The 15,928-nt window shown below is 46.0% G+C and overlaps 1 protein-coding gene across 2 annotated transcripts; it reads left to right on the forward strand.

The window, feature by feature from the left end:
* The first annotated feature begins 1,275 nt into the window (after nt 1-1,275).
* On the forward strand, nt 1,276-12,451 carry FKBP1B (FKBP prolyl isomerase 1B). 2 transcript variants are annotated; one of them, XM_082671942.1, is made up of 4 exons: nt 1,276-1,423; nt 4,979-5,026; nt 10,746-10,858; nt 11,903-12,451. In XM_082671942.1, exons 1-4 carry the CDS (start codon nt 1,387-1,389, stop codon nt 12,029-12,031), a joined length of 327 nt encoding a protein of 108 aa, XP_082528068.1. In that variant the 5' UTR covers nt 1,276-1,386; the 3' UTR covers nt 12,032-12,451. The 2 variants fall into 2 exon arrangements, with proteins under 2 accessions (XP_082528068.1, XP_082528069.1); XM_082671943.1 differs by having other exon boundaries at nt 11,858-11,965.
* Nucleotides 12,452-15,928: the final 3,477 nt, after the last annotated feature.

Below are 15,928 nucleotides of genomic sequence, written 5' to 3' on the forward strand. Positions count from 1 at the left end.
GACCTCTAAAATAAGATAAAATCTCCTCAGAAAAATGTTCTTTTCCGTACACAAAATACTGAAGCCGTTCCATGGACCTGTGCTAATTACAAACCGTTATTCTACACTTACCCCCAAAGTGTCTGACCATGGCCACAGTTCAAGAAGCTAGTGCTTCACTAGGCTTAAGACCGGCTATACCCCTGGGAGACTCTGGGCCACGCCTTGGGGCCGCCCATGGGGAATTTCAGATCCTGACTCTCACAGTACAGTTGAGCATCATGTTTCTTGAACACACAGCCAACCCTCCTTCAGCGATGCTGATAACCTGAAGTTTCTGCCTCGACCATCTGGGAGACAAGGAGAACACCTCTAGGGCCCACTCTTCTTTGCTCAGGCTTTTCTCCCCATGCCTATCTTCCAGCACCATAGCTGGAAGAATCATACCTTCATATCAATTTTTGCAACAGTGCATGAAGAATGAGAAAAAGGGAGAGAAAGTCCCATTCATTTTTCAAACAAATGTTACCTTCTCCAAAAAAATACCTTTCCAGATTCTTATGTCTCCTTTGGGTGGAGGTGAAGGGTCTGGTAGAACTCATTCATTCATTCATTTATCCCACAACTTAAATCACTCCACGCCGTAACTGTTTGTGTCCCTGCCCATCACAGATTCAGTTCCTCTAGGACAGCAATTCTGTCTTAATTCAGCCGGTATCCCCAGGGCACAGTTCTCTGCCTTGAAAGGTGGGAGTCCACCTGTGCGTACGTCAGAACTACGCAGGATGGAGAACAGTGGTTTAGGGGGGGTGGGGTAGAGTCAGTAATTACTGACTTCTCCTCCACCCCCCGCCCCCACCCCTCAGCTTGCCCCTGCAGATTCGGACAGCCTAGCTGGGGTGGGTACCTCTCTGGTGCTTCCATGACGCTCTGAACGCTATGGCAGTGAACGCAGTTAATGAAAGTGTTGGTTTAGTTGCCGGCCTTCTCCCCCAAGTCTGTGAGACCGAGTTGACCGGCCCCCCTCACCCCAGCTTAACACAGAGTAGGTGCAAGATAAATATGTGTTGAACGGATGGATGGATGAATGGATGGATAGATGGGTGGGTGGATGCGCACGAGTGTCTGCATGCCTCCCGCAATAGCCTGGTCAAGCTCCCGAGCAGCCGCGTCAGGGTCCCTTTCCCCGAGCCCCGCCCCGGTCGACCCCACCTTTCCGCGCCGCTCCGCCCCGCCGCCCCCTTCCCGGTGGCCCCTCCCCGCGCAGGTCCCGACTCCAGCCGCACCTCCTCCGACTCTGCAGTGGCGGCGGGGTGGCGAGCCGGAGCGCCAGCGGGCCAGGGCCGGAGCCGAGCCGGGGTCGGGGAAACAGCGGGGACCCTCGGAGGCGGGGCCAGTGGGACCGCGATGGGCGTGGAGATCGAGACCATCTCCCCGGGAGACGGTACCGGGTGGCGGAGCCGGGGGAGGAGGAGGGGTCTCGGGGCGGAGCCCGGCGGGCGGGGGTCCGATTCCGAGGTGGCGCGGAGGGTGCTGAACAGGGAGAGCTGGCCTAGGATGGGGGAGGCGAGAGAAGACCCTAGATGGAACTGTTGGATGTCTAGCACACATCCTTCGCCATCCCCTTACGCGCCTGCTCACCTAGAGGAACGAAGGCGGCGGCTGGGAGGCTGGGGTCTGCGGCCCGCCACCGCCCCGGGGGCCTCGGGCTGCCGCTGCCCGCGACTGGAACCGCTCGATTATCCGCTACTCCTGATTTCCTAGGGCCGTTTTTTAGCTCCGCTTTCCCTGCCCTGCTGGTTGAGCTCTGGAAACAGGGGAAAGGACCTGCTTTGGGGTCTCTTCTGCTCGGGGCAGCCCCCTTCTAACGCGCCCGCCTCCCGGCCTCTGGTTGGGCGGCCCCCTGCGATCTGGGCGTTGAGACGCTGTAGGGACCGACCCAGTCTGGGAATGATGGAGCGCTTCTTCCACTGCTTCTGCATCTTGCTTTATCCTCCCTGTCCCACTCAGCCTCTCCGGCCATCCTGTCCACTCCCATGGCTTTCATTATGGGCTGCAAACCGATGGTCTCCAAACTTAAGCCTCCAGCCCAGGCCTCCAATCTGAGTTCCGGGTGGTCCATTTATCCAGCTGCTGCTCAGCCTCTATCTGCACATCCCACGGATCCCTCAAAGTCAGCAAGTACAAAACAGGACTCATGCTCCTGGTCTCCCCCACTCCCTAGCACTCCTCTGTGTTCCCTTGTTTCCTGCCTCAGGATTGGCACCAGTCACTTTCCCAAGCCAAACATTACAGGCATCACCCTTCTGTAATTGAGTTTGGATGTGCCAGGAGTAGCTATTTCTTTATTTCTTAAACCAACCTTAATTCAGACTGGAGTCCTCATTTCTGCAGGATTTGACAGGCAAACTGCATGTCAGACATTATTGACACTCCCCCACCCCCGGGAAATTGGAGGGACTCTTGGTTCTTGGCCACCCTCCTTATTGAAAAGCAGTGGTCCCTAGAAAGTCCCAGCCACAACCTTGGATCTCCCATGGGCTGCAGGCTTCTTTTTCCATGCTGGGAACCATGGTGCTGTGCCCCAGGAAGCATCTCCCTGAGGCCTTTTTACCCCCCGGGGCACTGCCATAGAGTTCTGCCAGTGGCCTCCAGGCCTCTTCTCCTTTCCCTGGTTCAAAGAAGCCTTTAGAGTTTTCTCTCCTTATCCTCCCTCCCTGGCTAGACAAGGGGCATTTTCTCCTGAAGGGGGATCAGATTTTTAGGGAAAGCCTGGAGGAACTTTGGCCTTCTGCTTTAAGCTCAATCTAAACCCCTGAGTCAAGAAAGCAGAAAAGGGCCAGCTACCATGCTATAACCCAGAGGGGGCAATGTACCAATTAATATTTCAATGACTACACTGCAGTGCTGGGGATGCCTGCCTTGGTGGAGCCCACACCACATCCTGCCAAGTTCTTCTGCTGAATATCTCTAAGGCTCCATCTCCTCAGCCCCTGCCCTAGTTCAGGCCAACATCCTCTCTCACCTGGATTTCTGCACAGTCTCTAAACTGGTCTCCCCACCTCCATTCTCACCTCCTGGCCTTCCATCTGGCCTCCCACCCCACCCCCACCATTTTCCCAACCACAGCCTGAGCACTCTTTAAAATGCATATTTGACCATGCCCCTCCCTGGGCATAAAACGTTTTAATTAATCTTACTTTTTCTCCAGGCAGACAGTGATACAGCCTCCTGTTACCTTCCATGCTAGAGCCTCATCTCTTACTACCAGTACCTACCCCCACCACCAACTTTTCCTCCGGCTTTATCGAGCTGCCTGCCAGTTGTTAAATATACCAGTCATTCTGCAAATATTTATTGAGCATATACTGTGTGCTAGACCCTAGGATTACACAGCAGGGAACCAGACGGGCTCCCACTACTGCTCAATTTGAAGCCTTTGAACATGTGGTTCACTCTTCCCAAATTATCTCCCTTACTTCCTTGGTAAACTACTCATCTTTTAAGACCCAGTTTAACCATTATCTCCTCTCTGATACTTTCCCTGCTGCTCAGTCAGTCAGGTGCTCCCTCCCAAGGGCCCCCATCTAAATGTTGGCTGAGCTGTTAGCCCTCACAAGGCTTTAAATCCCACTCAAATTTATACCTCCAGTGCAGACTCTCCATCTGTCTACTTGTAGTACAAATTCACATGTCTAAGAGGAATCTTAAGATTGCCACCTGCACAAATCTGTTCCTCATCAGCCTTCCCCGTCTCAGGAATCAGCTCCTCCATCCTAAATCAGCTCCTCCAAACCTAAAACCCAAGCATCGTGGTTGTTTTCTCCTTCTCTCTCATCCTGGACCCCATCTCCATGCCATTAGCATGCCCTGTCAGCTCCAATTCCAAAGTATATTTCCAATCTATTTTACTCTCTTCTCTGCTGCCAACCACTTTAATTCAAGCCATCATTGATTTTCTGTCTGGATTATTGCAACAGGCGCCTAACTGTCCATCCTACACACAGCAGCCAGAATGATCTTATAAAATCTTAATTCAGATTATGTCATTCTCTTGCTTAAAACCTCCAGTGCCTTCCTGCTGCACTTAGAATTAAATCCGGCTCTGCAAGGCCCTGTGTGATCTGGCTCTTTCCCACTTGTCTCCACCTCCTTCCCTTCTTTCCAGTCGTCTAGGCTCCTTACTGTTTTGTAAATGCACTGATCCTTTTCTGCCTCACAGTTTGTGCACTTGCTGCTCCCTCTCCCTGCAGTGCTTTTCCCAGCGTATTGCTCATCCTTCAAGTCTCAGCTGAAATGTCATCTTCTCTGAAAGGCTGTCCTGGACCACCCATTCTAAAATGGCCTGTCCCACTGTATCTCTCTGTAATTTATCATTGTGTTTATTTAGAGAACTTATGACAATCTATATTGTCTTGTTTATCTGAGTATTGTTTGTCTCCCTCCATTAGAATGTAAACTCCAAAAGAGTAGGGATCTTGTCTGTATAATTCACTGGTGTATCCCGAGATCAGGCCCAGGCCTTGCACACAGCAGGTATTCAGTAAATATTTGTGAATGATTGTGTTTATTCATCCTTGTGCACAGTCATCACCCTGCATTATAATCTATTATTTATGTGTCTGTTTCCCTAACCTCATTGTGAGTTCATAGATTGCTCTGTGTCTCTGGAATCTAGTCCAGGCCTGGCAGAGAGCAGGCTGTCAGAAAGGTTCGTGGAATGGACAAAGGAAAGTAAAAAGAGCAATCAAAGAAAGGAAAAGGACCAGGAGAGAGTGGAGTTGTGGAACCCAAGGAAATAAAGGTCAAATCAAGGCCAGAGAAGTAAAGTGACTAATCTGGCTCGTACAAAGCACAGAGCCAGAACTGGAACCATGGGCATCTCCATGGTATGGAGGGGAATGTGGGCCAGAGCTCTTGGTCACAATCACACCTGAAATGTCCCAGGCGGCTTTCTCCAATGTGCTGTTCATTCATCTATTCTCATGTCTCCTTGCAGGAAGGACATTCCCCAAGAAGGGCCAGACGTGTGTGGTGCACTACACAGGTAGGCTTCACTCCCTGAGCCCTCATCCAGACCTGCCCCTCCCCAGGCAGGTCTCTCCTCTGATATTCCTCTCCAGAGGTATCAGCTCCCCCAGACCAGGCCCAGAGCCCAAGGCAGCCAAGTCTCCCTCTGACCAGCTATCCCCAACTCCTCCCAGCCAGGCTTGAGGGAATGAGAAAGGGGGCTTGCAAGGTTAACCCCTGCCCTCTTTTTTTTTTTTTTTTTTTTTTTTTTGCGCGGTACGCGGGCCTCTCACTCTTGTGGCCTCTCCCGTTGCGGAGCACAGGCTCCGGACGCGCAGGCTCAGCGGCCATGGCTCATGGGCCCAGCCGCTCCGCAGCATGTGGGATCTTCCCGGACCAGGTCACGAACCCGTGTCCCCTGCATCGGCAGGCAGACTCTCAACCACTGCACCACCAGGGAAGCCCACCCCTGCCCTCTTATACCACCTCCATTCCCCTTCTGTCTGTTGCAGGCAGGGTGGAGCCCTGGCCCTCCTGGTGCTGTCCGATACTTGGAAATTCCTCTTACAGCTCTGAGAGCCCTGACCCTCCCTGCAGACTCCCTTTTCATCCTACAGTGTTATTAGAGCAGAGGAGGTCAGCTTCCTGAGAATTCCCTTTCTTTTTTCAGAAACAGACTATTCAATTCAGCCTACTGTTATTGATCACCTACTGTGTGTGAGATGCTGTGCTGAGCAGTAGGGGCACAAAAATGAAACAAGAGGATCCCTACCTTCATTGGGCTGGGGGGTGGGGGTGGGGGAGGGCAGGAAGTCAACTGGAGGCTCTGACGCAGTGTGAGGCACGGGTGGCAGTGGCTGTGTCAGGGTGCTGTGCGGCCAGAGCAGGCCCCGCCTCTGCTGAGCCCTCTTGGATGATCTGCACTGGAAGGCCAGGTGGGCTGAGATCCTGAGGACCACTGGCGGGAAGGTTACAAGCAGATGTTTGTTCTGGGGGTTGAGTGCTCTGCCTTGTGACCTGCTTCCCAACGTGGCAAACTTGGTGACAGCCACTTAGCAGACAGCAAGGCCAGTTTAATTCCTAGGACATAGTCAGATGGGGCCATTTTTAGCAGTTCTCTGGGCCAGTGTGAAGTGCCAGGTTGATTCTAGGCAGACAGTGTGGGTATTTCTCAACAGCTGTGTTGCCGGTCGCTGACGTCAGTGGGCTGGAGCTGTGTTTTATCTCCTGGTGATGTGGCCTAATTACCATGAGTCTTCTGGGGCCTCTGACCTGTGTAATTGATTTATCTGTTCGACATGTTGCAGACAGACCAGTCCTTGTCAAGTTACTCAAACCACAACATCCTTTTGCAAAGACTTTTCACAATACATACAGACAGGAGGCAATGTGCATTAAATACTAACATCAGCCATGAGTGGCTCTGGTCTGGGGAGGGATTGTCTCATCAAACCCAGCAGGAGACTGTATGGGACTTTTTGGTAAACTTTTTTATTATATATAAATACAGTAGAGAATATAACTCTAAGATGAACAGCTCGATGAAATTTTTCTAAAGTGATCACACTTATGTAACCACCCCCCAGATCAACAGACATTTCCAGCACCCCCAGGACTCTCCCTCTTGCCTCTTCACAGTCATTACACCTCCCTAAAGGTAAACAGCATTCTAACTTTTTGTCCCTGTGGATTGATTTCACCTGTTTTTGAACTTCATATAAATGGAATTGTAGAGTATGTACTCTTTTGTGTTTAGCTTACTTCATTCATTATGTCACTTTTTTCACTTTTTATGTCTGTGAGATTTATCCAGAGTAGTTTGCTCTTTTTTATTCCTGTACAGGTCATTGTATGAATATATTGCAATTTATCGTTTCTACAGTAGATGAACATTTAGATTGTTGTTCGTTTTTAGCTATTATGAATTGTGATGTTTTTTGGTGCACGTGTCGACATTCTGTTTGGCTATATATATGCAGAAGCGGAATTGCCGGGGCACAGGATTATACCTATGCTCAGATGTAGCAGATCCTGCCGAACAGCTTTCCAAAGTAGTTGTGCCAGTTTCCACTGATACCAGCAATGTCTGAGCATTCCAGTTCTACATCCTCATCAACACTTGGTGTTGTCAGGCTTTTGTTTTGTTTTTGGCCTGTCCTGGTGGTTTTGACTTGCACAGCACAGCCCTGATGATTCATGAAGCTGAGTACCTTTTCATGTGCTTCCTGACCATTTGGATATCCTTGTTAGTTTGCCCAAATTTTGTCCACTTAAAAAAAAAATTTGGTGGTCTCTCTTTTTCTTATTGATTTGTAGGAGTCCATCTGTATCCTGGATATGAGTCCTTTGTTGGTTACACCTATTCCAGACATCTCCCATGCTATGGCTTGCCTTTTTACTCCTTTATTGGCATCTTTTGAACAGAATTCTTTTTTTTTTTTTTTAACATCTTTATTGGAGTATAATTGCTTTACAATGGTATGTTAGTTTCAGCTTCACAACAAAATGAATCAGTTATATATATACATATATTCCCATATCTCTTCCCGCTTGCGTCTCCCTCCCTCCCACCCTCCCTATCCCACCCCTCCAGGCGGTCACAAAGCACCGAGCTGATCTCCCTGTGCTATGCGGCTGCTTCCCACTAGCTATCTACCTTACGTTTGGTAGTGTATATATGTCCATGCCTCTTTATCGCTTTGTCACCGTTTACCCTTCCCCCTCCCCATAGCCTCGAGTCCATTCTCTAGTAAGTCCGTGTCTTTATTCCTGTTTCACCCCTAGATTTTTCATGACATTTTTTTTTTTAAATTCCATATATATGTGTTAGCATACGGTATTTGTCTCTCTCTTTCTGACTTACTTCACTCTGTATGACAGACTCTAGGTCTATCCACCTCATTACAAATAGCTCAATTTCGTCTCTTTTTATGGCTGAGTAATATTCCATTGTATATATGTGCCACATCTTCTTTATCCATTCATCCGATGATGGACACTTAGGTTGTTTCCATCTCTGGGCTATTGTAAATAGAGCTGCAATGAACATTTTGGTACATGACTCTTTTTGAATTATGGTTTTCTCAGGGTATATGCCCAGTAGTGGGATTGCTGGGTCATATGGTAGTTCTATTTGTAGCTTTTTAAGGAACCTCCATACTGTTGAACAGAATTCTTAATTTTAATGAAGTCCTACATATCATCAGTCTTTCCTTTATAGTTAGTACAGTTCAGAAATCTTTGTCTATCCCTAGGTCATGAAGATGTTCTTCTATTTATTATTTTATAGAAGCTTTATTATTTTATCTTTCATATTTAGGTCTGTGACTCATCTGGAATTGATTTTTTTTTTTTTTTTTTTTTTGCGGTACGCGGGCCTCTCACCGCTGCGGCCTCTCCCATTGCGGAGCACAGGCTCTGGACACACAGGCCCAGCGGCCATGGCCCACGGACCCAGCCGCTCCGTGACATGCGGGATCCTCCCGGACCGGGGCACGATCCCGTGTCCCCTGCATCAGCAGGCAGACTCCCAACCACTGCGCCACCAGGGAAGCCCCTGGAATTGATTTTTATGTGTGGGTGAAATAGGGGTTCACTTTGATGTTTCATTTTCCCCCATATGCATATACAGTCAATCAAGCAACATTAATTAAAAAAAAATCATCCTTTATCCATTGCATTCAGTGGCACCTTTGTCAAATCAGGTCACCATGTATCTGTGGGTCTGTTTCTGGACTGCATGGTTTTGGATGAACCTGCAGCAGTAGATAACAGTATATGGTCTGAAGTGGATTAAGTCATATGAAACCTGAAGAAATTGGGGAGTGAGCAAATCAGTCTTTAAATGGAGTGTGTGAATGTGTGTGTGCACCTATCCATATATGTATTGTACAAGTATGTGTCTGTGTGAATGTATTATATCTGTGTATCTAAATATTTTCCTAGCATCTGGCCATCGGGGTTTTCTTCTGAGGGTCTATGCATATATGCATGTGAGCATGCATGCGCATCTCTGAATATCTTAGCAGCCTGTGTGTATGCATGAGTTTGTATTTGATCTCCTATATTTGATACAGAAGGATCCATCTGTTTGCCTCTCTGTGTAGCGATAGGGTTTTCTTCTTTGCCTGATTTAGTACCCAGGGCAAGAGCACAATTTATTCTGCCCAGAAAATAGGTAAATAAGAATGTCTCTTGTATACATTTATGTTGTAGAAATTAGGAAGTGGAATCACAGATGCTCAGATACTGAGCAGGCCCAGACCTTTCATGTTAAACATGGCAAATCTGAGGCCAAGAGAGAGGAAGTAATTTGCCTCACTTCACACAATAAGTTAGTGTCCGGGTGAAGTCAGAATCCAGTCTCTGAACTTACAGGCTAGGCCTTTCTCTGGTCCCAAACTGCCTTCTGTTGTGGTCCAGGGGCCACAAGAAGTCATGGAATAGCATCATTTACAGAATGTCTGATCTTTGAACTAGAGACACCAGTAAGAACAGAAAATAAAAAAGCAGCTCTTGGGTCTTAGGCAGCTGGACTGAGACAACACATGTACATCAGGGATGACAAGGTATTTGCAGCTGGAGGCTGAGGGGTGCTCCAAACTGCTAAGACAACACTCGGGGTGTTCTGGGTTCACATATCTCTTTTGTATGAGGTCTGGAGGCCACCACTGACTGGCTGGGTCACTTTTTTAAAAAAAAATTTATTTACTTATTTATTTTTGGTTGTGTCGGGTCTTAGTTGCGGCATGCGGGATCTTTCATTGCGGCGCACAGGCTTCTCTCTAGTTGTGGTGCGCACAGGCTCTAGAGCGCACAGGCTCAGTAGTTGCAGCTCATGGGCTCTCTAGTTGTGGCGCGCAGGCTCCAGAGCGCACGGGCTCTGTAGTTGCGGCACGCGGGCTCTCTTGTTGTGGTGCATGGGCTTAGTTGCCCCGCGGCATGTGGGATCTTAGTTCCCCAGCCAGGGATCGAACCCGTGTCCCCTGCATTGGAAGGTAGATTCTTGACCATTGGACCACCAGGGAGGCCCCTGTCTGGGTCACTTTACAGTTACAGTTCACTGTAGTAAAGGATGATATGACCTTTGGGTTTTGCATGTTGGGGGAACCTTGGGCAGACCAGGTGCGGACTCAACCTGAGGATGAAATGCCTGGGAAAACAGATCTTCAGGTTGAGGCAGCTCCATGATAAAAGTTGCAATGTGCAGAAGTACTTGAGAAAGGTATAACCTGAATAGGGCAGGGAAGGGAAGGAAGGGAGGGCAGAGAGAAGGTTATCAGGCAAACAGTAGCTAGATCTTAAAGTGCCTGGATACAATGTAGGCATTTGGATTCTGCCTCTGGGGAGTTACTGAAGTATTTTAAGCAAGGGAGTAATAGGATCAGGTATGTGTTTAAAAAAAAAAATCATTCTGGGTACAGTATGGAGAATGGAATGGAGGAGTAAGAACAGAGCAAAAAGGCCAGTTAGAGTTGGTTCCTGTACACAGGTGAGATATGATGGTGGCTTGATGAGGACACAGGGTGGTGGTAATAGAAATGGAGAAAATAGCTGGACTCCAAAGATATGTAGGACTTGGTGATAGGCTGTATGTGGAAGTATCCAGGTTTCTTGCTTGGCCAACAGGACGGATGGGGAGGACTGAAAGACAGAAGGTTTGTACAGAATAGGAATTCCATTTTAGACATGTTGAACCTGAACTGGAAGTTAGCTCATGACCACAATTATTTTCCACCCTATCCTTGCTTTCACAGGAATGCTCCAAAATGGGAAGAAATTCGATTCATCCAGAGACAGAAACAAACCTTTCAAGTTCAGAATTGGCAAACAGGAAGTCATCAAGGGTTTTGAAGAGGGCGCAGCCCAGGTAGGATGAGGATCCTTGTTAAGGGGGATTTGAGGAGCTGGGGTTCTGGGCTCAGCACTCTGCCCTCCACCCTCACCCTATCACAGACCACTACTGCTTTGACTCCACTGTCAGGCATGGTGATGCCACCTAGTTTCAGTCGTGGCTTTGTGTCCCCACCCTTTTAGTTGCCAGCATGACTCCTTTCTGTCACTGGGGGCTCTCATCCCAAGCACATCTCCCCAGCTAGTTCTGAGCAAGCCTGTGAGCTACCAGCTGTTTGGGACTGAGGCAGCAGAAGAGTTGGGGTGGGGGAGGCCAAGGTGATTTTTTTTTTAAACTTAAAAAAAAAAACCCAATTTCAGGCTTGCAAAAACATTGCAGGTAGAGTTCCCATATACTCTTTACCCAGCTTCCCCAAATGTTAATGTTTTACATAACCATAGTACAGTGATGAAAACCAGGACATTAACATTGATACAATACTATTAACCAATCTATTCAAATTTTTGAGTTGGTTATTCAAAATTTAAAAATCGATTATTCAAATTTCACCAGTTATCCCACTAATGCCAGACAAGTTCTTGAGGACTGCTGTGATGAGCCCTGGTTCAAACTCTTCTTCTTTGCTCTGTGAAGTCATGTGATGCTCCTTGCTGTGGCCTCTAATCTCTAAATCTCTTTAATGAACTGCTTCTATCACCTACTTGAGCATGTACATGTACATGTGCTCTTTATACACCTCTTTAGGCTTCTCTGGAAGAAGGAAAAATTATGAACAAATAGAAGTGTTGGGCCATACACTAATTGAATAACCAGCAGTGTTGTTGGATGAATGAATTTGAGACTACTTTTCCCGCAGTCAAGTCTCTGTTAGTCTGAGGCACAATCTGCATTTGTTACAACTCTTAGCATCACTTCAATGTGCCACGTATAAAACTCATCTCAGATCTTCAGAGTTACCATGAGGATGGTTTGGGAAAATGCCATAGTTATCTTACCTTTTTCTTTTAAATCAAGCTGGGTCCTCTTTCTCCTCTCCCCATCTGCCCCCATCCCTGCTAGATGAGCTTGGGGCAGAGGGCGAAGCTGACCTGCACCCCTGATGTGGCGTATGGAGCCACGGGCCACCCCGGTGTCATCCCTCCCAATGCCACCCTCATCTTTGACGTGGAGCTGCTCAACTTAGAGTGAAGGCAGGAAGGAACTGAAGGTGGCTGGAGATGGCTGCTGCTCACCCTCCTAGCCTGCTCTGCCACTGGGACGGCTCCTCCTGCTTGGGGCTCTTGATCAGTGTGCTAACCTCACTGCCCCAAGGCATTATCCATTCTCTCTGCCCAAGTTGCTCTGTATGTGTTCTGTCATTGTTCACGCGCATCTTTGCTTGAGGAAACTTCAGTTGCAGATTGAAATGTTTCAGGTTGTGCATTTTGCGTGATGCATGTAGTAGCCATTCCTGATCACAGAACAGATTTCTTGTTCGCACAATCTATACTGCCTTACCTTTACTTAAGCCAGACACACAAGGTGCTCAGACATGAAATGTACATGGTGTACACAGAGGGACTTGAGCCAGTTGCCTTTGCTGTCACTTTCTCTCTCAGAAATTCTGCTGACTTAAACGATGTCCTTTTTGGAAATGATATGAAAAATAAAGGCTCTGTGCTTGACAAATTCCTGTCCATCCTTATTGAAGGTAGAAAGTGCTTTAAGGACCACATAAGTCAGTTGCCCTTGGGAAAAGAGTGGAAAGGAGAAGTAGCCAGGAGAGTGATAATAAATACAGTACAGGTTTCCCCCACTATCTGAAAGTAGAAAGTAGAGCATTCCTATGAAGCCTTTTGTAAGCTGAAATGGTATAAAGCGAAGAAGCAATTACCTGAGGGCACATCTTGCTTACGGATGCATGAAATAAATCGAGATAAAAGCACAGATGCTCACAGACACAGTTCAAAGCTATGACAGCTTGATGCCGAGATGCTGAGTATAGTTCTTGGGGAAGGAGCTTGGTGGTGTCACTTTCACTGCTCAGGGTTCATACTGCCTCTATAATGGCTCTGAATGCTATTTTTGCTTTTCTCCTTTTTTCATAAAAGCAAAAATCCTTTCTGGATTTCTTTCGTGCAGCAAAAACAGGTACTCCTGTAGGTCTTTCCTAAAAGTGAATTAGCATGAAGCAAACTTTTGAAAAGCAGCGGATACTTGTAGCTCCGACGTACCTATTGTACTTGCTGGGCCTTGTTCTATTTTTAATTTTTTTTAATTTTAAAATAAAATTACCACCAATCCTCTAAGCAGCCCCACAAGGTAGGTTATGACTTGCCACTCACCTCACAGGCTCAGAATTCCCCTCTGAGTAACTAAAGGAATACATTGTGCTCAAAACCCACAGTTTAGCAATCAAATGTGGGATTTGAAACTTTAGGTGATCAATCATGAAATCTACATTGGGACTTAGAATAAGAAGGATGAGCTCCCTTCTTGGAAAAGTGCATTTTGTGCACCTAAAGAAATGAGGGTGTGTTATGCCTCAGAGCCACACACTAACTCACATTAGGAAGTTACTTTTGAAAATAAATGTGTGCTTATTTTCATGTAGATTTGCTCTAACTTTACAGTGGGGAATTACTTCTGAGAAGAATGTATGATTTTGAACTTGTTTCCACATATGCTGCTTATTTTAATCTACATTTATTATAACTTACAGGACTTTCCAGTTAGGTTTTACAACCAGCCTGCTTATTGATATGTGTTAGTGTACGTCAGGGGAGCCTGTGGCAATGTAGCTAAGAGATTTTTCTTTTAGTTGGCATGGGTGAGAAAAGCTCTTGGCCATAGTCAGAGTTATTCTGTCAGCGATGTCTTGGAATTGTTTCAAGACTGAGGGAGGGGCAGGTAACAGGTACTGTTAGTTTCCTTCATAGACTCATTGATAATACGTCACATAACGATACATGTGATATGGGGACACAACATCTTGATTATTTTATGTATCCCTTTTGTCTCCAAGAAGTCCTGGCTGTATTCCCCTGCTGAGGACTGAGGAGTTAATGAAGATGCAGTGCTTTAAGATGCAGAAAATGAAATGAGAAAGGGGCTGCTTTGCTTTTAATCACCAGTCCCTGTGCTCACCTCTGCAGTGGGACCAGACCAGTCAAAAGGTGCTGCACTCATTCCTTTCTGGGGGGTTTCCTTCAGAATGTCTTGGTTCCTAGCTTTCCTCAATGATACAAATGTCTATAATTTCTCAGAACTCAGCCTGTATAAAAGACAGTCACGTTTTCTGCTGTGACACCAATAGGATAACTAAAAATAGCACCAAGGACCATTTCAGGTGCCCATTATGGAGTCACATAAAAGATCTCAGTCTAGAGTATTTATAGCCAACGTGGTAACAGGAGGCACTAAGAAGAGGTGGGGGTGGGGGGAAGCAAATACCTACTGGCTAGCACCTGGAGAGGATATGATGCTAGGCTTCACAGGCCCTGCTTTACTGACGCTCTTAAAACTGCACCTTCAATGCCTGGTGCAGAGGACTGATTGTAACTATGTCCTCAGCATTTTACTACACACAGACGTGGCAGAGCAGAGGCTCAGTATTTGTCCACTGAATTAAAGTTCTTGTAACATAACTGGAACAGGCTAAAAAATTTCCAAAGAATTAGAGGGCATTTTTTTAAACTCTTAACTTCAGGTCATGAAATTCAACTAACAGATATATTAATCAAAATGACAGACCTGCCGTAACTGTCAGTAGAAGGAATTTCCCCTTATTAATTTAAAACAACTTATACTAGGGGCAAGTCAGTCTGCCATTTAGACAAATCATACTATAAGTCTAATTTGTCGTCCCCTTACAAAAGTCTTTTAGAAAATTCTTTTTATATTTGTAAATACCTAAAAGCACACTGTGCATTACAAAAATTAGTAAGAAACTCATAAAAACATTCACAAGAAAATTACAGCTGTGGCTCCTTTGTCATCTTCCTGCCCTTATAGAAATGACTCTTTCTACTCTTTAACAGTGCTTTCAAAAAGCACTCAGACATAATTAATAAATAAGACAATTATTTCTTCATTTTCAATAGTAGGCTTTGAGAAGACAGTACAAAAAGTATAAAATAGCCCATTTTCTTACAGTAATGTTAGATTTGAAAGCTAAATGCATTTAAAAGTAGGATAGGCTTTTGTCCATTTAAATGATTCAGTGTTTGTACCCTTCAAATTGATTCTGGGTTATAGTTATATACAAAACAATTAGTCCATGTTTTTCCATTTGGCCCATGCCTAAACTATAAAAAGAAAATTATAGCTATCTCCTCCAAGCTGCTGAGCTATGATGAATGTGGTAATAACCATACTATTTCCACGCCATGGGAGTCTGTGATTATAAGAATAAACATTAAGTATTTTATTTATGGCAAAGATAAACTGTGAGCTAAGGTCCAAAATATACACAGACACTTACTAACTAAAGGGAAAAGTACATAAATACATCTTAGACGTGTAACAACAAATAGCACTACCCAAGCAGCTTGCTCTCACATTTCTAACCATGTGCTGTCATCTGAACGACGATTTCTAGAATAAACCTGTAAGGACAAGGGTACCCATACTGACAAAGGTACGTTGTTAACTGTAAAGCAAGTATTCAAGTGTACTCATGAGGCTAGTAACTAGTTGATGTAAAAAAGCAGCTTTTGGACTTCCTCGGCAGTCCACTGGTTAAGACTTGGCGCTTCCAATGCAAGGGGCTCGGGATCGATCTCTGGTCGGGGAACTAAGATCCCACATGAGATGCGGCCAAAAAAGTATTTAAAAAAAAAAAAGTAAAAAGCAGCTTTTTATGTAAGCATTTTATTCATTCACTCAACATGATAAACTTTGGATCTGCGAAGTGGAGATACCTATACCTTCACTAAGTTGTTATGGAGATTTCATTATTAATAGACATTCAATAAATAACAATACTCTTAAGTTCCTTTGATGGCTAAGCACTGTACTGGTCACTGGAGGCATTAAGAATATCAAAAGGTCCCCATCCTCAAGAAACTCAGTCTCTAGGACCACCTACCACTGAACAATTCTTGA

Source organism: Grampus griseus (genome assembly GCF_964374135.1).
Source record: "Grampus griseus genome assembly, chromosome: 15".
NCBI classification, from domain to species: Eukaryota; Metazoa; Chordata; class Mammalia; order Artiodactyla; family Delphinidae; genus Grampus; species Grampus griseus.